At 44.1% G+C, this 23,324-nt stretch overlaps 1 protein-coding gene across 15 annotated transcripts in view; it reads right to left on the bottom strand.

The window, feature by feature from the left end:
• Positions 1-18,755, bottom strand: part of LOC147012901 (muscleblind-like protein 1) — a 236,258-nt gene extending 217,503 nt beyond the window's left edge. For 5 of the 15 annotated variants that reach the window (XM_085854225.1, XM_085854229.1, XM_085854233.1 and 2 more), the window contains exon 1: positions 18,034-18,745. In XM_085854225.1, the coding sequence (XP_085710351.1) occupies positions 18,034-18,207 (174 nt within the window). In that variant the 5' untranslated portion in view covers positions 18,208-18,745. Of the gene's footprint in view, positions 1-18,033 lie in introns of all 15 variants that reach the window. The other 10 variants (XM_085854226.1, XM_085854227.1, XM_085854234.1 and 7 more) reach the window with 6 other exon arrangements.
• Between the last annotated feature and the right edge of the window lie 4,569 nt (positions 18,756-23,324).

The raw sequence follows: 23,324 nt of genomic DNA, 5'->3' as shown, positions 1-23,324 counted from the left end.
CTTCTGAGTTGTGTCACAAGAGGTGTATTCAAATGTGTGCCAGACAGGATGGTACAGAGGTAGTGAACCGAGCTGTCGAGTCTGGGTTTGATTATCGGCACAACTATGTATAACCTACCCGATTGGTGCTTCGCAGGGAGAGAGTTGCATCAATGAGAGTAATGTACCTTGGATGGATGTTAGGTCGGGAACCTGTCTGTTCACAGTTGGGGCATGTTAAGATCTTTTGACGAAGAGCAGGTGAGGTATAGCCTGTACTCAGATGGAATTTTCAAAATTCCTTCCTAAACAGTGGGTAGCAAGCAGTCTGGTATCTTGGGTATTATTTGACACCGCAATGGACCGCTTGCTACCTCAGTGTGTGGTTGTTGTGCAGGAGCAGCTGCTTCACTATAAACAAATTCACACTCTCAGGCATTCTCATGTCATATATATATATATATATATATATATATATATATATATATATATATATATATATATATATATATATAATGACCAACGAGCTAATGAAGCCACTCACCAGATATACCAGAGCTCGAGATGCCGAACAATACTGGATGGACCTTTGGGGTTGCACAATCATTGCACCAAGACTGGTTTCAGCAGAATGAGCAGCTCACATCATACAAATGGAGCTTTTAACAGATTTCTTAATCCAATAGATATCCTCATGTAAGATCTAAGGGGGTCTCTTCATAAGACATATTTGTGCAAAAATGGCAGAAATTTTGACTCTCCTTCCACCTCATTTCTCTCCCATGTCTCCCATTATTGCTATTCTACCTACCTTCCCAACTTTCCTAACCATCCTTCTCTCCCCACACTTTTACTTCCCCTTTCTGCCTTTATTTTTCTTTTCCTCAATTAATCCCTTCCCCTGCATATATATATATATATATATATATATATATATATATATATATATATATATATATATATATATATATATATATATGGCCCACAAGATGAACGTGGGTGTTGGTACAAATATCAGACATACTGTACATTTAAAGGGTATCTCACTGTGCATTGTTAGTCAACAACGCCTCAGTTTTTCAGGCATCGTAGCTGGGAATGTCAAAATCATCTAAAACTGGAATGTTTTAAAATCATATGTCCAGAAAAGGAAGAAGGGAGAGAAACAGGCTAGGGAGGGTGGTAGTGAGTAGGGGGAGTTGTGGGTAGGGGCGGGGGACATGCATATTATCAGCAGTTGCAGCGAGAGCACAGGGTTTGCAAAACCACAATATGCCCCACATTCACAGCTCGTGTTGCAAGAGCTGCTGGAATCTTAGCAATTACACAGTTTCCAAACAGCTCAACACATGACGTTCTGCAATGGTATTTATTGCTGATCCTGATTGGCCGTTCAAAGTACTTCTTGAAGAAGCAGCCAAACTACAATGTACAGTGTCTAGAGAAAGTCCACACCCCCTTTCAAAATGTTTACCTTTTGTTGCCCTAAGCCTGGAATTAAATTGCATTAAATTAGACTTTTTCAACCTTTATTTACACATCCTAACCCCCAAGCTCCAAGTGAAAAATAAATTCCACAAATTTCAGAAAAATAATTAAAAATACAAAACAAGAATATCTTGGTTGGATAAGTGTCCACCCCCTGAGTTAATGGAGCATTTAAGAGCTATTTCTATCTTTATCCGATAGATATCTTCTCATGTCAGATCGAAGGGGGTTTCTTCATACAACATATTTGTACAAAAAGGCAGAAATATGGACTCAATACATCGATGCATACCTGATGTTGTCTTAGCGGTTCGGGTGGTTGCTTGGGATCCGATAGCAGTGAGGGTGGTGGCTTGGGATTCTAGGGTCCTGAGTTCAAGCCCCGTTGGCCACTGAATTAACACCATAAAAATTCTTTGTAATTCCTTGTAATACTTGTTGGAAGCACCTTTGATAGCAATTATAGCTATTAGTCTGTTGGGATAGGTCTCTACCAACTTTGCACACCTTTTTTGTGTACATTGTCGAGGCTTGTATGAGAACCAACAAACAACGCACAACAAGGGGGGGGGGTGGGTAGGGGGCAAGAGACAAGAGGGGTGGGAGAGGGAATGACAAAACAGTTGGGAAGAGAGACATTAGGAGATCTGTGGGAGGGAGAGGGATGGGGCAGGAAACACGGGGTAAAAGAGATGGACAGCACAGGGACTTTCAGGACCTTACACGACAGGGAACTTTCAGGAAGGAAGGCAGGGAATTTGAAGGAGGAGGGTTTGGGTGGATTAACAGGGTTTGGGTGGGTGGATGGAGCTTTCTTCACACTCGGGACAGTGTAGAAAAGATCGAAGTTTTGAATGGGGGAAGTAAGAGGTGGTGGTGAACAGCTGTTTTAAAGACCTGGAGGGAAGAATGGGATTGAAGGGAGTGTGGGAGTTTATTCCAAAGGTGGGAAAAAAGAGGAATGAAAGAGTGAAGGTGAGCAGCGATTCGTGATTTTGGTAGTTTTACCAAAAGGGGGTTGCAGAATTTAGCGCCTGCGGAAATATGGGGGGGGGGGGACATATCGCAGACAGAGCAGGGGGGTGACACTGGAGAGGAGACGGTAGAAGACAGAAAGACCACCGACCTGCCTGAGGTGAGAGTGAGAGGCCCAAAGACTTGGCCTCATCGTGGGAGATACCAATGATCCTAAATGCCTTGGTTTCCACAGCGTGAAACCGAGAAAGGTGAGAGGCAGGAGCACCAGCCCAGATGGAAGAGCTGCACTCCATCAGGCTGCGGACGGAAGCTTTGTATGTGGTCAGGAGCTCAGCTGGGCCGAGAAAAGGACTTTTCATGACGGAGGATGACCAGACGGCGACTGGCTTTGGAGGACAGGTTGGAAATGTGGCTTTCCCAGGAAAGATCATGGCAGATACTGAGACCTTGATTGGGCAATATTTGCCCATTCTTCTGCATAAAACTGTGCAAGCTCAGTCAATTGTGAGGGGAGTGTTGATGGACAGCAATCTTCAAGTCATGCCACAGATTTTTGATTGGATTTAGGTCGGGGCTCTGACTGGGCCACTCAAGGACATTTATCTTTTTGTTCCTTCGCCATTCCAGTGTAGCTTTGGCTGTGTGACTCGGGTCGTTGTCATGCTGAAAGGTGAACTTCCGTCCAAATTTCAGCTTTCTTGCAGAGGGTAGTAGGTTTTCCTCCAGGATTTTTCTGTATTTTGCTCTATCCATTTTTCCTTCTGTCTTGACAAGTGACCTAGTCCTTGCTGATGAGAAACATCCCTATAACATGATGCTGCCACCACCATGCTTCAGAGTATGGACGGTGTTCTTTGGGTGATGTGCTGTTGGGTTTGCACCAAACGTAACGTTTTTCATTTGGGCCAAAAAGTTTCATCATGGTTTTGACAGACCACAAAACTTTTTTCCACAGCTTCAGAACCTCTGGAGTGTTTTTTTTTTTTGCATACCACAAATGGGACTCAAGGTGAGATTTTTTGAGCAAAGGCTTCCGTCTTGCCACCCTACTGTACAAGCAAGACTAATGAAGTGCTTGGGATATTGTTATCACATGCACACAGTGACCACTCTTTGCCAAAAAGGCATGTCGCTCTTTCATAATTGCCAATGGCCTCTTGGTGATCTCTCTGATCAGTCTCCTCCTTGCTTGATCATCCTTTTTGGAGGGACGGCCTGATATAGACACGGTCTTGGTGGTACAATACGCCTTCCACTTCTTCACAATTGTCCTGACTGTGCTCCAAGGGATATTCAAGGCTTTTGAAACATTTTCATACCCATCCCCTGATCTGTGCCTTTCCACAACTTTATCCTGGAGGTCTTTTGAAAGCTCCTTGGTTCTCATGGTTGAGTCTTTGCTGTGAAATGCACTACCCAGCAGAGGGAACCTATAGGCGTAGCTGATTTTATTCTGAAATAATCAGAATCACTACAATTTAACACAGATGGAGGGCAATTCATTTGGTGTGTGATTTTGAATGTGATTGGTTACACCTGAGCTAATTTACAATTGCTATTATTTATAAGGGACGTGGAAACTTATGCAACTAACATATTCTCATTTTCTATTTTAATTAATGTTCTGAAATTTGTTGAAGTTGTTTTTCACTTGGAAGTTGTGCGTCACGATGCGTAAACAAAGGTGGGAAAAGTCTGATTTAATGCAATTTACTTCCAGGCTACAAGACAACAAAAGGTGAAAATGTTGAAAGGTGATGTAGACTTTCTATAGGCACTGTAAGTATCAAGCATCTTGGTGAGAATACTGGATTGGCATCTATCAGTAGTTGTGGGTTCAATTTGGGATAAAGGCAACAGTATTGAGGATTAGGACCGGAAGCTTCTGGAAACTGACCTCTTTTCAGAATAATTACAATATCATTCCTGGCATCTCAATAAAAAACCTAGCTTGCTTAACTGGTTACCTTCAACAAGAGGGGTGACTTTGTAGCCCCGATGAGTCTGGTCTTCACGGAGTGCTTAGCCTTTAATGGATAGTGAAATGTTACCAATGAAAAAGATTGAACTCAAAATCTCTCTAATTACATGAAAATATAAACTTGCCAATAAGTGTGAAGTTATGAAAATAATAACTTTTGGAAATTATGATTATTCAAACAGGTTCCTTATATTGCAGTGAGATGTTTCGCAATGTTCACAAGAGAATGCAGCTAATTGCTACGTTTAGTGATACAGTGTGCACAACTTAAGGGACTATTTACATATCCCATTGGTAGAAGATAGGGGTGGGGGTTGATTGATTAGGAGGTGGGGATCGAAATTAAATGTGTTGAACATTTATTAGGGGGTGGGGGGGGGAAAGTGGAGACCGAAAGTTAATTAAAATTTCACCCTTTAGGCAAAAGTAATATGTGGATGGCCAAGTGAACTGAGGGAAACATTTCAGAAATGGAATGGCAGCATCGACGCATCCATTTTCTCTCCTCATTCCTGTTTACAGTTTTGTCGTCGATACAGAACCTGCTCTATTATGAATCCTTTGAATTCAAAACTATTGTTGATAAATCTTTTTCTGTTGTTGATAAATGATAAATGAACTTTTCGAAATCCATTGGACCAATGCACACTGGTCCTTTTAGGCAGTGGTCTATAATACATCGCAGCACCATATGTGATGTATATTTTAAAAACAATGAGGTTCAGCTGTAAGAACAAAAACTAAGGAGTACAAGATGGTGAAATGGAATCTGTTGAGTTTACCCTGTTCCATCCTTTGCACATTTTTTCAAACGTATTTTGGGGTACAGCAACTTTGGGTGCTTTTATGCAGCACTTTGAATTAAACCAACACCCAACAGTAAAGACAGATGGGACTTGGCTGGGCAAGGCTGGCATGGCACTTTGCCCATAACACCAAATGTTTTCATGCCATTGACTCCAATCATGCCTTTATCAGCATGGGACAAAGCTTAAGCAAGATCAAAGCCTAAGCAGAGTATAATAGTCCATAAACTTTATCCTGAAGCAGTCACAACAATTCCAAGTTTGTGAATTTCTCTATTTTTTTTTTCTAAAGTTTTGAATATTATTCTGTTTTGGCAGCCATGGTTGTACGGTGATGAGTGGCGGTAGCCATATTGAAAATAACGCTTCATAGATATTGGCAGTCATGTTTGTAAGTCGGTGATTGCACCGATTATATTCAACAGGCTTCACAATGAACATTGCAGAGCAAAAATGCACAACTCGGTGTTGAAAAGGCTATTAGATAGATAATTATGTTTTCAGGTGTTTCTAAGTTCATAACGATATGTGACGGGGTCTTGCTTACTGGGAGCCGTACCCGCAATGTGTCACACTGATACTTGAACAAAGGCGGACCACGCTGAGTCTGGTAGTAACCTTCCTTAATACAAGTACCAGGGTGACACTTCACAGGTACGGCACCCAGTACGCAACACCCCACCACATGATATGACCTAGACGTGCTGTAATTACCTCCATCTTTCAATAGGTGTATAACAAAGAAACATGGATATCTGTATATATTTCAAAGAAGAACAAGTAACATACATTGTTATCCACACAACAAAATAAACATGACTTTCTATAAGACTACCTGTTTGGTAAACTTATATTGTGCTTTGTTAAAGTATAACATACAGTACTATAACACATCACGCCCTGGCCTATCCAGCCGAGCCAAATTACATGCATTTCCAGCTAAGACGTGAAGACACTGCCATCTTTCAATCACATAATATTTTGTTCTACGTAACAAATACGGATCCAAGACTTTGTCGGGGAGATGTGGAGGGAGCACGGTGTCCCAATGTACTAATAACTGTTGAATAATACATGGGCAGCACCATAAGTGTGTAAAAATAATTGGACAGCCTCGAGCCATAATCCTTGGAGAAAGACATGGTTAGGTATTTTTTAAACAAAGGTATAATTGTTGAATTAATATATTATCTATTGGTCTTTTCTTCTGAATATAATTGCAGGAGGAGGTAAGACCAATTAAGACCCCAAGCTCTACCATCTTCAACCCAGGAACAACTTGGATCCACCTCAACATAATTATCATTGCAGCTGAAAACCCATCAATTCTAAATAATCTTGCAACTTCTTCAAATTCGATCCTCCTGGTGGAAAGTTGCTGGGAGATAAGACCAAGTAAACGGGACACCGACAAACGGGGACACCATCTTCTCATGAGACACTTGCCCATAAGCTGGATGAGGGGGTCGTCTTGGCTTGTCTGTTGCTGCAACTACACATGCATTTGGATTTTATTTCATTATTGAGTGAAAGGTTATCCTGGTTGCCCTTCCTAGCTGAAGACAGCCATATTCACATGTGACATGCGAACAACCTGGGAATGTGAATTTCTTGACACTGGAGGAGCTGCTGAACCAGACAACAGCACTTTGCGATAGCAAGCAGTGCAAGCTGTGGATGTCATAGGATATCGAAGATGACCAGAAAGGTTGCTATCCGCAGTTTAGGAAGACATTTGTAATCTGTTCAGGTTGTTGGTGATAAATAATTTGCTTACTCTTCACGAAAGACACCATGGGATATTTAACATCCACCAACGACCAGTGCTGGCAGATGGGTCCTCCGGCTTAATGTCAATCTGACATTGATGCTTCGTCGTGCACGTGAAACACCAGGTTGCCAGTTTACAGCTGCGTTGAGATTCAAAGTCGGGATCGACAGCTGAAAAGGTGAGTGTGCGCACCTCTAGGCTATTCTTCCAGTCAAGTGGAAAGTACAGGACAAATGTGGTACCCACAATTATTCAGTACAACATCCTTTAACGAGGGAAAGGAATGAGTCAACCAGAAAATGTGGACAGTGATCAGAAAGTAGACCAGATCAGGTGGGGCAGAGAAATACCAAATCGTCAATACAAACCTGCTCTTAGTTGGAGTTTAACCCAGACCTCTGTGGTTCCAGATCAGTGCCCTCACCAACAGGCCACCGCTATACCCAAAACATCACGTTGGAAAGACTAATATGACTGAACCTCCAACTCGCAGAGAAATAAAGAAAGTGCAAGAGACTTGGAAAATCTTCCACTTGTTTCGGCCTTCAAATGAACCGACGGATTAGGTACCGCTGGGTCTGTGAAGTCTTTGGGAGTCAAAACGAAAACTCGCTACGCACAGAAAAACACCGAGGAAAGGGTTAAATCCAACCTCGGCTGCATCGCCTTTGTTCCAAAAGAGTCAAATCTTTTCACATCTCATCTCTGTGGTATTTCAACATGTTTACACCCAGAACTCCAACTATCTGCAGCATCGTGAGGAATTGGCAGATTTCTCGTGCACTGTAAATGTGGGATAGACAGGACAATTTGTGTACAATCGATTTTGCATGTACAGTGTAGTTTTTTTTTCAGTCACTGCACTCCCATTCTGCCATAAGAGGTCAGAAAAGGTAAATTATCGCTCAAAGGAAAGAATTTTGAAACAAACTGCTCCTCTTCTTATGTATGATGAAGTTAGCAGGAATGGAGATGGATTCTCAAATGGGAAAGTACTCTTCATTTATCCAAACGTTTTTAATCTTGGAGAGGATGAGTGCTGGAATAGATAAAGCCTTGATGTCCTCACCGGTGTGGGTTTGATTCCAGCAGCTGCTCAGATCGAGTGGTTTCTGTTTTTTATAAGCACAATGCGATGCAGTTGTGACCTGTCCATGGTTGGCACTTAACCACAGAAACGTTCACGACTTGTGAGCACCCCGATGCTGTGTAAGAGGTTTGGATCAATACCTATACCTACTGACTTACTGTAGTTCCCTGACATATGCATCCTGATTAAGGTGAGGCCTGGATTTAATTGCAATGTTGAAGGGTTGGCTGCATCCTGATTAAGGTGAGGCCTGGATTTGATTGCAATGTTGAAGGGTTGGCTGCATCCTGATTAAGGTGAGGCCTGGATTTGATTGCAATGTTGATAGTTTGGCTGCATCCTGATTAAGGTGAGGCCTGGATTTGATTGCAATGTTGAAGGGTTGGCTGCATCCTGATTAAGGTGAGGCCTGGATTTAATTACAATGTTGATCGGTTGGCTGCATCCTGATTAAGGTGAGGCCTGGATTTAATTGCAATGTTGATCGGTTGGTTGCATCCTGATTAAGGTGAGGCCTGGATTTAATTACAATGTTGAAGGGTTGGTTGCATCCTGATTAAGGTGTGGCCTGGATTTAATTACAATGTTGATGGGTTGGGTGCATCCTGATTAAGGTGAGGCCTGGATTTAATGACAATGTTGATGGGTTGGCTGCATCCTGATTAAGGTGTGGCCTGGATTTAATTACAATGTTGATGGGTTGGGTGCATCCTGATTAAGGTGTGGCCTGGATTTAATTACAATGTTGATGGGTTGGGTGCATCCTGATTAAGGTGTGGCCTAGATTTAATTACAATGTTGATGGGTTGGTTGCATCCTGATTAAGGTGTGGCCTGGATTTAATGACAATGTTGATGGGTTGGGTGCATCCTGATTAAGGTGAGGCCTGGATTTAATTGCAATGTTGATCGGTTGGTTGCATCCTGATTAAGGTGAGGCCTGGATTTAATGACAATGTTGATCGGTTGGTTGCATCCTGATTAAGGTGAGGCCTGGATTTAATTACAATGTTGAAGGGTTGGTTGCATCCTGATTAAGGTGTGGCCTGGATTTAATTACAATGTTGATGGGTTGGGTGCATCCTGATTAAGGTGAGGCCTGGATTTAATGACAATGTTGATGGGTTGGCTGCATCCTGATTAAGGTGTGGCCTGGATTTAATTACAATGTTGATGGGTTGGGTGCATCCTGATTAAGGTGTGGCCTGGATTTAATTACAATGTTGATGGGTTGGGTGCATCCTGATTAAGGTGTGGCCTAGATTTAATTACAATGTTGATGGGTTGGTTGCATCCTGATTAAGGTGTGGCCTGGATTTAATGACAATGTTGATGGGTTGGGTGCATCCTGATTAAGGTGAGGCCTAGATTTAATTACAATGTTGATCGGTTGGCTGCATCCTGATTAAGGTGAGGCCTGGATTTAATTGCAATGTTGATCGGTTGGTTGCATCCTGATTAAGGTGAGGCCTGGATTTAATTGCAATGTTGATCGGTTGGCTGCATCCTGATTAAGGTGAGGCCTGGATTTAATTACAATGTTGATCGGTTGGTTGCATCCTGATTAAGGTGTGGCCTGGATTTAATTACAATGTTGATGGGTTGGGTGCATCCTGATTAAGGTGAGGCCTGGATTTAATGACAATGTTGATGGGTTGGCTGCATCCTGATTAAGGTGTGGCCTGGATTTAATTACAATGTTGATGGGTTGGGTGCATCCTGATTAAGGTGTGGCCTGGATTTAATTACAATGTTGATGGGTTGGGTGCATCCTGATTAAGGTGTGGCCTAGATTTAATTACAATGTTGATGGGTTGGTTGCATCCTGATTAAGGTGTGGCCTGGATTTAATGACAATGTTGATGGGTTGGGTGCATCCTGATTAAGGTGAGGCCTAGATTTAATTACAATGTTGATCGGTTGGCTGCATCCTGATTAAGGTGAGGCCTGGATTTAATTGCAATGTTGATCGGTTGGTTGCATCCTGATTAAGGTGAGGCCTGGATTTAATTACAATGTTGAAGGGTTGGTTGCATCCTGATTAAGGTGTGGCCTGGATTTAATTACAATGTTGATGGGTTGGGTGCATCCTGATTAAGGTGAGGCCTGGATTTAATGACAATGTTGATGGGTTGGCTGCATCCTGATTAAGGTGTGGCCTGGATTTAATTACAATGTTGATGGGTTGGGTGCATCCTGATTAAGGTGTGGCCTGGATTTAATTACAATGTTGATGGGTTGGGTGCATCCTGATTAAGGTGTGGCCTAGATTTAATTACAATGTTGATGGGTTGGTTGCATCCTGATTAAGGTGTGGCCTGGATTTAATGACAATGTTGATGGGTTGGGTGCATCCTGATTAAGGTGAGGCCTAGATTTAATTACAATGTTGATGGGTTGGGTGCATCCTGATTAAGGTGTGGCCTAGATTTAATTACAATGTTGATGGGTTGGTTGCATCCTGATTAAGGTGTGGCCTGGATTTAATGACAATGTTGATGGGTTGGCTGCATCCTGATTAAGGTGAGGCCTAGATTTAATTACAATGTTGATGGGTTGGGTGCATCCTGATTAAGGTGTGGCCTAGATTTAATTACAATGTTGATGGGTTGGTTGCATCCTGATTAAGGTGTGGCCTGGATTTAATGACAATGTTGATGGGTTGGCTGCATCCTGATTAAGGTGTGGCCTGGATTTAATTACAATGTTGATGGGTTGGGTGCATCCTGATTAAGGTGTGGCCTGGATTTAATTACAATGTTGATGGGTTGGGTGCATCCTGATTAAGGTGAGGCCTGGATTTAATTGCAATGTTGATCGGTTGGTTGCATCCTGATTAAGGTGTGGCCTGGATTTAATTACAATGTTGATCGGTTGGCTGCATCCTGATTAAGGTGTGGCCTAGATTTAATTACAATGTTGATGGGTTGGCTGCATCCTGATTAAGGTGAGGCCTGGATTTAATTACAATGTTGATCGGTTGGCTGCATCCTGATTAAGGTGAGGCCTGGATTTAATTACAATGTTGATGGGTTGGCTGCATCCTGATTAAGGTGTGGCCTAGATTTAATTACAATGTTGATGGGTTGGTTGCATCCTGATTAAGGTGTGGCCTGGATTTAATGACAATGTTGATGGGTTGGGTGCATCCTGATTAAGGTGAGGCCTAGATTTAATTACAATGTTGATGGGTTGGGTGCATCCTGATTAAGGTGTGGCCTAGATTTAATTACAATGTTGATGGGTTGGTTGCATCCTGATTAAGGTGTGGCCTGGATTTAATGACAATGTTGATGGGTTGGCTGCATCCTGATTAAGGTGTGGCCTGGATTTAATTACAATGTTGATGGGTTGGGTGCATCCTGATTAAGGTGTGGCCTGGATTTAATTACAATGTTGATGGGTTGGGTGCATCCTGATTAAGGTGAGGCCTGGATTTAATTGCAATGTTGATCGGTTGGTTGCATCCTGATTAAGGTGTGGCCTGGATTTAATTACAATGTTGATCGGTTGGCTGCATCCTGATTAAGGTGTGGCCTAGATTTAATTACAATGTTGATGGGTTGGCTGCATCCTGATTAAGGTGAGGCCTGGATTTAATTACAATGTTGATCGGTTGGCTGCATCCTGATTAAGGTGAGGCCTGGATTTAATTACAATGTTGATGGGTTGGCTGCATCCTGATTAAGGTGAGGCCTGGATTTAATTACAATGTTGATGGGTTGGCTGCATCCTGATTAAGGTGAGGCCTGGATTTAATTACAATGTTGATCGGTTGGCTGCATCCTGATTAAGGTGAGGCCTGGATTTAATTACAATGTTGATCGGTTGGCTGCATCCTGATTAAGGTGTGGCCTGGATTTAATTACAATGTTGATCGGTTGGCTGCATCCTGATTAAGGTGAGGCCTGGATTTAATTACAATGTTGATGGGTTGGCTGCATCCTGATTAAGGTGAGGCCTGGATTTAATTACAATGTTGATCGGTTGGCTGCATCCTGATTAAGGTGTGGCCTGTATTTAATGACAATGTTGATCGGTTGGCTGCATCCTGATTAAGGTGAGGCCTGGATTTAATTACAATGTTGATGGGTTGGCTGCATCCTGATTAAGGTGAGGCCTGGATTTAATTACAATGTTGATGGGTTGGCTGCATCCTGATTAAGGTGTGGCCTGTATTTAATGACAATGTTGATCGGTTGGCTGCATCCTGATTAAGGTGAGGCCTGGATTTAATTACAATGTTGATGGGTTGGCTGCATCCTGATTAAGGTGAGGCCTGGATTTAATTACAATGTTGATGGGTTGGCTGCATCCTGATTAAGGTGAGGCCTGGATTTAATTACAATGTTGATGGGTTGGCTGCATCCTGATTAAGGTGTGGCCTGTATTTAATTACAATGTTGATCGGTTGGCTGCATCCTCATTAAGGTGTGGCCTGGATTTAATTACAATGTTGATGGGTTGGCTGCATCCTGATTGAGGTGTGGCCTGGATTTAATTACAATGTTGATCGGTTGGCTGCATCCTCATTAAGGTGTGGCCTGTATTTAATGACAATGTTGATCGGTTGGCTGCATCCTGATTAAGGTGAGGCCTGGATTTAATTACAATGTTGATGGGTTGGCTGCATCCTGATTAAGGTGAGGCCTGGATTTAATTACAATGTTGATGGGTTGGCTGCATCCTGATTAAGGTGAGGCCTGGATTTAATTACAATGTTGATGGGTTGGCTGCATCCTCATTAAGGTGTGGCCTGTATTTAATGACAATGTTGATCGGTTGGCTGCATCCTGATTAAGGTGAGGCCTGGATTTAATTACAATGTTGATTTAATTACAATGTTGATGGGTTGGCTGCATCCTGATTAAGGTGTGGCCTGTATTTAATTACAATGTTGATCGGTTGGCTGCATCCTCATTAAGGTGTGGCCTGGATTTAATTACAATGTTGATGGGTTGGCTGCATCCTGATTGAGGTGTGGCCTGGATTTAATTACAATGTTGATCGGTTGGCTGCATCCTCATTAAGGTGTGGCCTGTATTTAATGACAATGTTGATCGGTTGGCTGCATCCTGATTAAGGTGAGGCCTGGATTTAATTACAATGTTGATGGGTTGGCTGCATCCTGATTAAGGTGAGGCCTGGATTTAATTACAATGTTGATGGGTTGGCTGCATCCTGATTAAGGTGAGGCCTGGATTTAATTACAATGTTGATGGGTTGGCTGCATCCTGATTAAGGTGAGGCCTGGATTTAATTACAATGTTGATGGGTTGGCTGCATCCTCATTAAGGTGTGGCCTGTATTTAATGACAATGTTGATCGGTTGGCTGCATCCTGATTAAGGTGAGGCCTGGATTTAATGACAATGTTGATGGGTTGGCTGCATCCTGATTAAGGTGTGGCCTGTATTTAATTACAATGTTGATCGGTTGGCTGCATCCTCATTAAGGTGTGGCCTGGATTTAATGACAATGTTGATGGGTTGGCTGCATCCTGATTGAGGTGTGGCCTGGATTTAATTACAATGTTGATCGGTTGGCTGCATCCTCATTAAGGTGTGGCCTGTATTTAATGACAATGTTGATCGGTTGGCTGCATCCTGATTAAGGTGAGGCCTGGATTTAATTACAATGTTGATGGGTTGGCTGCATCCTGATTAAGGTGAGGCCTGGATTTAATTACAATGTTGATGGGTTGGCTGCATCCTGATTAAGGTGAGGCCTGGATTTAATTACAATGTTGATGGGTTGGCTGCATCCTCATTAAGGTGAGGCCTGGATTTAATGACAATGTTGATCGGTTGGCTGCATCCTGATTAAGGTGAGGCCTGGATTTAATGACAATGTTGATGGGTTGGCTGCATCCTGATTAAGGTGAGGCCTGGATTTAATGACAATGTTGATGGGTTGGCTGCATCCTGATTAAGGTGTGGCCTGTATTTAATGACAATGTTGATCGGTTGGCTGCATCCTGATTAAGGTGAGGCCTGGATTTAATGACAATGTTGATGGGTTGGCTGCATCCTGATTAAGGTGTGGCCTGTATTTAATGACAATGTTGATCGGTTGGCTGCATCCTGATTAAGGTGAGGCCTGGATTTAATTACAATGTTGATGGGTTGGCTGCATCCTGATTAAGGTGAGGCCTGGATTTAATTACAATGTTGATGGGTTGGCTGCATCCTGATTAAGGTGTGGCCTGGATTTAATTACAATGTTGATGGGTTGGCTGCATCCTGATTAAGGTGAGGCCTGGATTTAATTACAATGTTGATGGGTTGGCTGCATCCTGATTAAGGTGAGGCCTGGATTTAATGACAATGTTGATGGGTTGGCTGCATCCTGACTAAGGTGAGGCCTGGATTTAATTACAATGTTGATGGGTTGGGTGCATCCTGACTAAGGTGAGGCCTGGATTTAATTACAATGTTGATGGGTTGGCTGCATCCTGATTAAGGTGTGGCCTTGATTGAATTCCAATATTGATAAGTTGGCTGCATCCCGATTAAGGTGTGGCAAGGATTTAATTACAATGTTGATGGGTTGGCTGCATCCTGATTAAGGTGTGGCCTTGATTAAATTCCAATATTGATAAGTTGGCTGCATCCCGATCAAGGTGTGGCTGTACTGTTGATGCAGTTTGCCCTGCAGATTGGAACACGAATTTAGAAGTCATATGGAGTACCAACACACTATGGCCAACTCCTTTTGAAAGGTACTTTGCACAAGGGAGTGCTAACAGTCTTGATAACCATCTGCCAGAGCACTCTGCCTATGACGTACCAGGATAACATATTGTCGTCGTATCCAAATGCATGGGAATTGAACCTCGACTAAACAGTGAGAGCAGCAAGCATGCTAGCACCTCTGAGCTATCCTGCGGTCCCAAGTAATAAATGATTTGTCAGAAATGGTGCAGTCTGAAGGTGTGTACCTTTTTGGTGCCGAATAAGGAATTGGAAAAGGACAGGCAGCTTCGTCCGGATGTATAACCCGATATTTATATTCACAACTGTCATTGGTCTACACACTGAACAAACCTTCACTACTCTCCTTTTGCGTAGTTTCCATGATCTGTTGCCACACAATTTCTCAAGACTCCTTACGTAACGACCCATCCAATTGTCATCTCCCCCAACTGCCGCCTCGACAGACAGGCGACCTATTCCTGTACGACCCAGGCTGATGAATGCCAAAGGGTAGGCCAGACTATTTTGGCTGCAGAAACTGTGTCTAGCACCGTGGGTGTCTATAAAGCATCGTTTATGTAAATGCATGGTCTTATGCTGTAAGTGGAGCAGGCATGAGCACAACAAAATACAGCTTTCACAAACGCTCTTATCGGAATCACCTAAGCCTCCATGACATCATCCCAAACAAGTGTCACAAGACTGTTTATTGCACTCGCAGGTAAACAGATGCGTTCACTCGGTATCACAAAGAAAACCAACAATGATGAATAATTAACGAGATCAAGGATTAAAAAAAAAAAAAACACTAGAGTTGCTGTTTTTATTATTAACATCCAACTTCACTCACCCTCTGGCCTGAATCTTCTTTAACGGCCACAATTATTCCCACGTTCTTGTGGGGTTGGCAGGGGGGAGCTTAGCCCAAGTCTTTCATGAACTGGCTGGTGAGAAATGACGTTTGACTCAAGTTGGGGCAGGAATTTAGAATTTGTTCATGGTGTTGGAGATGGCTTGCCTACTCTTCGCGAAGGACACCGTTGGATCTTTAACATCCAACTCATGTCGCAAGACGGGACGACAGTTCAATGTCCATCTGAGGAATGGCACACACATTGATGAATCACCCTGCCTGTGAAACACCGGGATGCCAGTTCATAGTTGGGTCGAGATTCAAACCCATGCCAGACAGCTTGGAGCGAGCGTGTGTACCTCTAGGTCTTGGCCACCTTGTTAACCCACCCTTTGGGCTGAATAAATATTGAATAAACACAAGCTAGCATCTTGAAATCCATGCAAACGCTTTTGCTGCTTCTCCTCCAAGAGGACTTGCATGCGTAGAAAGGGCATCACCTTCAGGACATTTTACGACCAGAGAAGCTGGTTAGTGCTCATGAGATACCGATTCTTTACCGAGTTTGCGAGTGAGACTCGAACGAGGTCTGCAAGGAGGAAGCCTAGAGTGCAGGAGGGTTGAGCCACCGGTTAAGGAGGGTGTGTTGAGCACCAATAGCTGAACTTTCGATCATAAACCAATCATCCAGACAGGTGTACGAGCGCCAGGCGTGTGAGGAAGCCACGTCGGTGACTAGGTCGCGTTTGCATGTATCGGTGAAGAAGTGATGTTCTATGTGCTTCACGGCAGCTGGAAACACTTTCTTGAAACATTCGATGCTGACCCACAAACTACGTACTTACTCTACCTGTTCGAGGAAGTTAGTGTGGAGTTGTAAAACATTTTCCTCCCACATCTCGATTGGCTCGAACTTTGGCATGAAGCTGGAGCTGGCACGCAGAAAGGTCCTTGGAGCGGTGACCATAATTGGGTGCTGTTCGGGTGCTGGCCTGGGCTATCATTTCAAACATAAACGTGAAACAAGGTGACTGTGCCACCTCTTTGGACATCCTTATCTAATCTACCATAAAGTGTTTCTGATGAACAACGGAAGGCTTTGTCCCAACAATTCCACACAACGTTATATTATACGAGTGTACTTATAAGCCAGTTTTCTGTTCCACTTCCAAGTCGCATCGGGGGGGGGGGTGGGGGGGGGGTTTAGGGGGAGGAGGAGCGTTCAGTACCATAGAGCATGCCATGAGGAATGCCGATATATGAGATGTGTGGAGTGGTCTTTAGTGAGTACACTGTACAGTGCACTATGTTATAGTGAATGGTTTATATGAGATGGCTCTGCAGACATGATCGCATCTGCTCCTGGGATGTCTGAGGTCGTATAGTAAATACTGTACAGTATTGTACATTATATTGAATACAGTACTGTATATTATCATGAATACGGTACTGAATATTATAATGAATACAGTGCTGTGTATTAATATACAATTATAATACAGTCCTCTATTCATCATATGAATACAGTATACTACAGTGAATACAATACTGTGTATTAATATACAATTATAATACAGTCCTCTATTCATCATATGAATACAGTATACTATAGTGAATACAATTATAATTCACAGTCCTGTGTTCATAATATGAATACAGGACTGTATATTAGAATGAATACAGTATACCATAGTGAATACAATACTGTATACCATAATGAATAGAGTACATTTATGATTACAGTACTGTATATTATAATGAATACAGTATACTATAATGAATGCAGTAATGTATATTTCAATGAATACAGTACACCTATGATTACAGTACTGTATATTATAATGAATACAGTACTGTATATCATAATGAATAAAGTACATTATGAGTACAGTAATGTATATTACAATGAATACAGTGCAATCATAATGATTGCAGTACAGTATTGTATACTATTGCGAAATCTTTCCACGTCCTGGGTATTAAAGGAGACCCCAACATCGACACGTCACGACGTACACGTGGAAACGTATCATGGTTCGTCCACAAAGGACAGCCGACAGAGGTAATTGTCCCTTCGAGTGCGAAAACACGTTTTACAAAACAAGATAAAAACAAGTGGCGAGGAGTAAACCCGCCAAACATGGCGTGATGTTGTATATGTCGGGCTCGGGGAGAGGACGGGCTCGGGAAGGGATCCGAGGGCGCAGACGGGGCGTGGCCGGGACCACGGACACGGACAGGACACACACACACACACACACACACACACACACACACACACACACACACACACACACACACACACACACACACACACACACACACACACACACACACACACACACACACACGTCCAGCCATTACCTTTCCCACGATTAGCGATTACACACTCACCTTGAGCGAGTCGAAGCAAGCGATGACGCGTCCGTTTTCCACCTGGCACGATTTGGGCGGGTGTGCGAACTTGCATTCGGTGTCTGGGCGCGAACACGCGCCGCGCTGGAACTCGCGGCACACCTCGAGGGTGAGCCAGCGCGTGTCGCGCACCTGGGGCACGTTCATTGCCATGGTCGACTCGGACTGGGACTCGGACTCCCCTCCACCTTGAGCGGCTCACGGCGGACACGCGCCGTCCTGACTGCGCGTACCGAGGGAGACGCGCGACTCGGGGACTCCGAACCGACGAGGCACCGATTCGGGGCGTTTCGAAGCTTGCTGGGCGCACGGGTCGGGAGGAGGGCGGGGGGAACCCCGGGATCTTCTCGCGCAGATCAGGCTCGTCCGTGTCTTGTGCGCGGAACACCGGGCCGGGATCCTCGAGCGGCGATTGGAGTTTACGGATCCAGACGTCGCCAACGGGTCCGGACGTGGAGATGTTTTTAGAATGAATAATAAAAAATAACAACAGCAACGACGCCGCGAGGGGAGGTGGGGGGGGCAAGCTGTAGCGCGATTAAGCTGCGAAGCGGATCGAAGCGCCAGGCTCCGCAGCCCTTCAGCCAAGCTATGATACAATGAAGCGAGCGGGAGTTACAGAAGCGAGCGGGGAAGCAAGCGCTGTCGCCCGAAAAATGCGTAATTGCGAAGCGCGGGGCGGGCGTGTCGAACCGGGCATGTGCTTTTTGCCCGGGAAGCCACCGCCCAGAGTCCCCCCGCCCAGAGCCCCTTCATTCTGAGATCCTCCCTCGCCCCCCCCCCCGCCCAGAGTCCCCCCGCCCAGAGCCCCTTCATTCTGAGATCCTCCCTCGCCCCCCCCCGCCCAGAGTCCCCCGCCCAGAGCCCCTTCATTCTGAGATCCTCCCTCGCCCCCCTGCCCAGAGTCCCCCGCCCAGAGCCCCTTCATTCTGAGATCCTCTCTCGCCCCCCGCCCAGAGTCCCCCGCCCAGAGCCCCTTCATTCTGAGACCCTTCCTCGCCCCCCGCCCAGATCCCCTTCATTCTGAGACCCCCCCGCCCAGAGCCCCTTCATTCTGAGACCCTTCCTCGCCCCCCGCCCAGAGCCCCTCCATTCCGAGCCCCCCCCGCCCATCGCTCCTTCCGCGCTGGCTTCGGAAGGGCGAGGTGGGGGAGGTCTCGGTGAGGACACGCACGTGGTCGCTCTTCCCTCCTTTACCTCCTCATGGCGCCGCCCAGCGCGAGTCACAGACGCCGTTCGTTGCCAACGATGCGAGCCCGGGGTCCCGAATCTCGCAATATAACTTTTTAATGTGTGTGTGTGTGTGTGTGTGTGTGTGTGTGTGTGTGTGTGTGTGTGTGTGTGTGTGTGTGTGTGTGTGTGTGTGTGTGTGTGTGTGTGTCAATTTGTATGTCAAAGGGTAGAGCAGACTATTTACAGTAATGTATGTTATATACTGTATATACACAAATACTGTACATACACCAAGTATGAACTCAGGAGGATGGACACTTATTCAACCAACAAATTGTAGTTTTGTATAATTAATTAATTTTCTGAAATTTGTATAATTTGTTTTTCACTTGAAAGTTGTGGTTACGATGTGTAAATAATGGTGGGAAAAGATTAATTTAATACAATTTAGTTCCAGGTTATAAGGTAACAAAAGGTGAACATTTTGAAAGGGGATGTCGACATTATATATACACTGTGTGCATGTGGGTGTATACTGTACAGTGTATGTGGGGGTGTGTATACTGTACAGTGTATGTGGGGGTGTGCATATATACTGCACACTGTACAGTGTATGGGTGTGTGTATACTGTACACCACAGCGTATGTGTGGGTGTATACTGTACACTGTACAGTGCGTGTGGGGTGTGTATATACTGTATGCTGTACAGTGTATGTGTGGGTGTGGGTGTATACTGTACACTACAGTGTATGTGTGGGTGGGTGTATACTGTATACTGTATGTGGGTGGGTGGGTGTATACTGTACAGTGTATGTGGGGGTATACTGTACACTACAGTGTATGTGTGGGTGTGTGTATACTGTACAATGTATGCGGGTGTGGGTGTGTGTATATACTGCACAATGCATGTGTGGGTGTGTATACTGTATACTACAGTGTATGTATACTGTACACCACACAGTGTATGTGGGTGTGTGTGTATATACTATACAATGTGCTGTGTGGGTGGATGTATACTGTACACTGTTTGGGTGTGTGTACTGTACAGTGTATGTAGGTGTGTGCATATACTGTACAGTGTATGTGGGGGTGTGTGTATTGCACACTACAGTGGACGTGTGTGTATACTGTATGTGTGGGTGTGTATACTGTAGAGTGTGTGGGGCTTGTGTGTATACTGTACACTACAGTGTATGTGTAGGAGTGTATACTGTACACTGTACAGTGTATGTGGGTGTGTGTGTCCATACTGCACAGTGTGGGTGTGTGTGTGTGTGTATACTGTACACTACAGAGTGTGTGTGGATACTGTACACTGTGCAGTGTATGTGGGTGTGGGTGTATATACTGTACACTGTAAGTCAGTGTGTATATTGTACACGTCAGTGTATTTGTGGGTGGGTGTATACTGTACACTCTATGTGTGTGGGTGTGTGGAAACTGCACACTACAGTGCATGTGTGGGTGTGTGTATACCGTACACTGTATGTGGGTGTATACTGTACACTGTATGTGGGTGGGTGTATACTGTACACTGTGGGTATACTGTACACTACAGTGTATGTGTGGGTGGGTGTATACTGTACAGTGTATATGGGTGTGTGTATACAGTACAGTGTATGTGGGGGTGTGTGTATACTGTACACTACAGTGTATGTGTGGGTGTGTGTATACACTGTACATTGTACAGTGTAAGTGGGGGTGTGTATACTGTACACTACAGTGTATGTTGGGGTGTGTGTATACTGTACATGGTGCAGTGTGTGTATACTGTGCACTACAGTGTATGTGGGGGTGTGTGTATACTGTACACTACAGTGTATGTGTGGGTGGATTTATACTGTACACTGTATGTGTGTGCGTGTGCATACTGTACACTGTATGTGGGTGTGTGCATACTGTACACGGTACAATGTATGTGGGTGTGTACACTGTGCAGTGTATGTACGTGTGCACTGCACAGCGTATGTGGGGGTGTATGTGTATACTATACACTGTGCAGTGTATGTATGTGTGCACTGTACAGTGTTATGTATATATGTGTGCATTGTACAGTGTTAAGTGTGTATGTGTACAGTGTATTATGTATGTATGTGTATACTGTACAGTGTATGTGTGGGTATGTATACTGTACACTGCACAGTTTATGTATGGGTGTGTATACTGTACACTGTATGTGTGTGGGTGTGGATATACTGTACAGTGTATGTGTGGGTGTGTGCACTACAGTGTGGGTGTGTATACTGTACGCTGTACAGTGTATGTTTGTGGGTGGGTGCATACTGTACACTGCACAGTGTATGTGTGTGGGTGTGTATACTGTACGCTGTACAGTGTATGTTTGTGGGTGGGTGCATACTGTACACTGCACAGTGTATTGTGTGGGTGTGTGTACACTGTACAGTGTATGTGTGTGGGTCTGTACAGTGTATGTGTGTGGCTGTGTCTATACTGTACAGTGTATGTGTGTGGGTCTGTACAGTGTATGTGTGTGGCTGTGTCTATACTGTACTGTGTATGTGTGGCTGTGCATACTGTACAATATGTGGGTGTGTATACTGTAGTGTATGTGGGTGTGTGTGTACTGCACACTACAGTGTGCGTTTGTGTGTGGGTGTGTGTATACTGTACAGTGTATTATGTATGTATGTGTGCATGGTACAGTGTATGCATGTATTGTGTGGTTTGTATACTGCACACTGTACAGTGTATACTGTACACCGTCTGTGTGTATACTGTACACCGTCTGTGTGTATACTGTAAACTGTGCAGTGTGTGGGTGTGTACGTAATGTACACTGTGTGCGGGGAGTGTATACTGTACATTGTGTGTATGTAAACTGTACATTGTATGTGTGTGGGCTTGTGTATACTGCACACTGTACAGTGCATGTGTGTGGATGGGTGTATACTGTGCAATGTATTATGTATGTATGTGTACACTGCATGCATCTATGTATTGTGTGGGTGTGTGTATACTGTACACTGTATGTGTATACTGTAAGCTGTACAGTGTATGTGGGTGTGTGTATACTGTACACTACTACTTGTGGGGTATGGGTATACTGTACAGTGTGGGTGTGTATACTGTACACTGCACAGTGTGTGGGTGTATGCTGTACAGTGTATGTGTACACTGTACAGTGTATGTATTTATACTGTACAGTGTGTTATTGTGGGTGTGTATAGTGTACAGTATGTGTGTGGGTGTGTGTATACTGTACACTGTGCAGTGTATGTGTGTGTATACTGCACAGTGTATGTATGTGTGCACTGTACAGTGTATATATGTGTGCTCTGTACAGTGTATGTATGTGTGCTCTGTACAGTGTATGTATGTGTGCACTGTACAGTGTATGTATGTGTGCACTGTATAGTGTATGCATGTGTGCACTGTATAGTGTATGTATGTGTACACTGTACAATTAATGTATGTGTGCACTGTACAGTGTATGTATGTATGTATACTGCACACTGTACAGTTTATGTATGTGTGCATTGCACAGTGTATGTATACTGCACAGTCTATTATGTATGTATGTGTACACTGTACACTGCATGTATGGATGTGTACAGTATGTATGGATCAACGTGTGTATGTTCACTCCCCTTTGAGCTGTCGAGAATCCAGACTCAACTGTAATACACTGTCCACCACTCCCACCCGAGCGTTTGCAGCCTGCAGGGCGAGCCATCAATACGCCGTCCAACGGAACGATGTCAAGCTGGATGTCCTGTCTGCTAGCTATGGGCATTGACGTGAAATAATGCACGATGTTTTTATCCTAAGGTAGGCGAGTTATCATCTGCACCCTGAAAAAATTACAAATTTCTTCCCAACTTATGACCTCCTGTCAAACGTACGTCAGTCGAAAGGGTCGGACGAGCGGATTCTTGAAACACTTTGGACAAAAATATTCCACTCAGCTGATACCACCCAAAAGTGGGAATAATTGCAGAGACAGCGAACCACGACATGTGTACATGTCCAGTGAGTGTGCACTATCAAAACGCTGGGATCCTCTTGTGCGTCAAAACGAGTCCCAAAAGATCCGCAAAGTACTGCTCGGGCTCAGTGAGGTTTTCTTGTACATAAG

The sequence above is a fragment of the Eptatretus burgeri genome, chromosome 14, assembly GCF_056783735.1.
Source record: "Eptatretus burgeri isolate ZD-2024b chromosome 14, Ebu_testis_v1, whole genome shotgun sequence".
Taxonomy (NCBI): domain Eukaryota; kingdom Metazoa; phylum Chordata; class Myxini; order Myxiniformes; family Myxinidae; genus Eptatretus; species Eptatretus burgeri.
The sequence above is the reverse complement of the archived record's forward strand: the minus strand, read 5'-3'. Positions and strand labels throughout refer to the sequence as shown.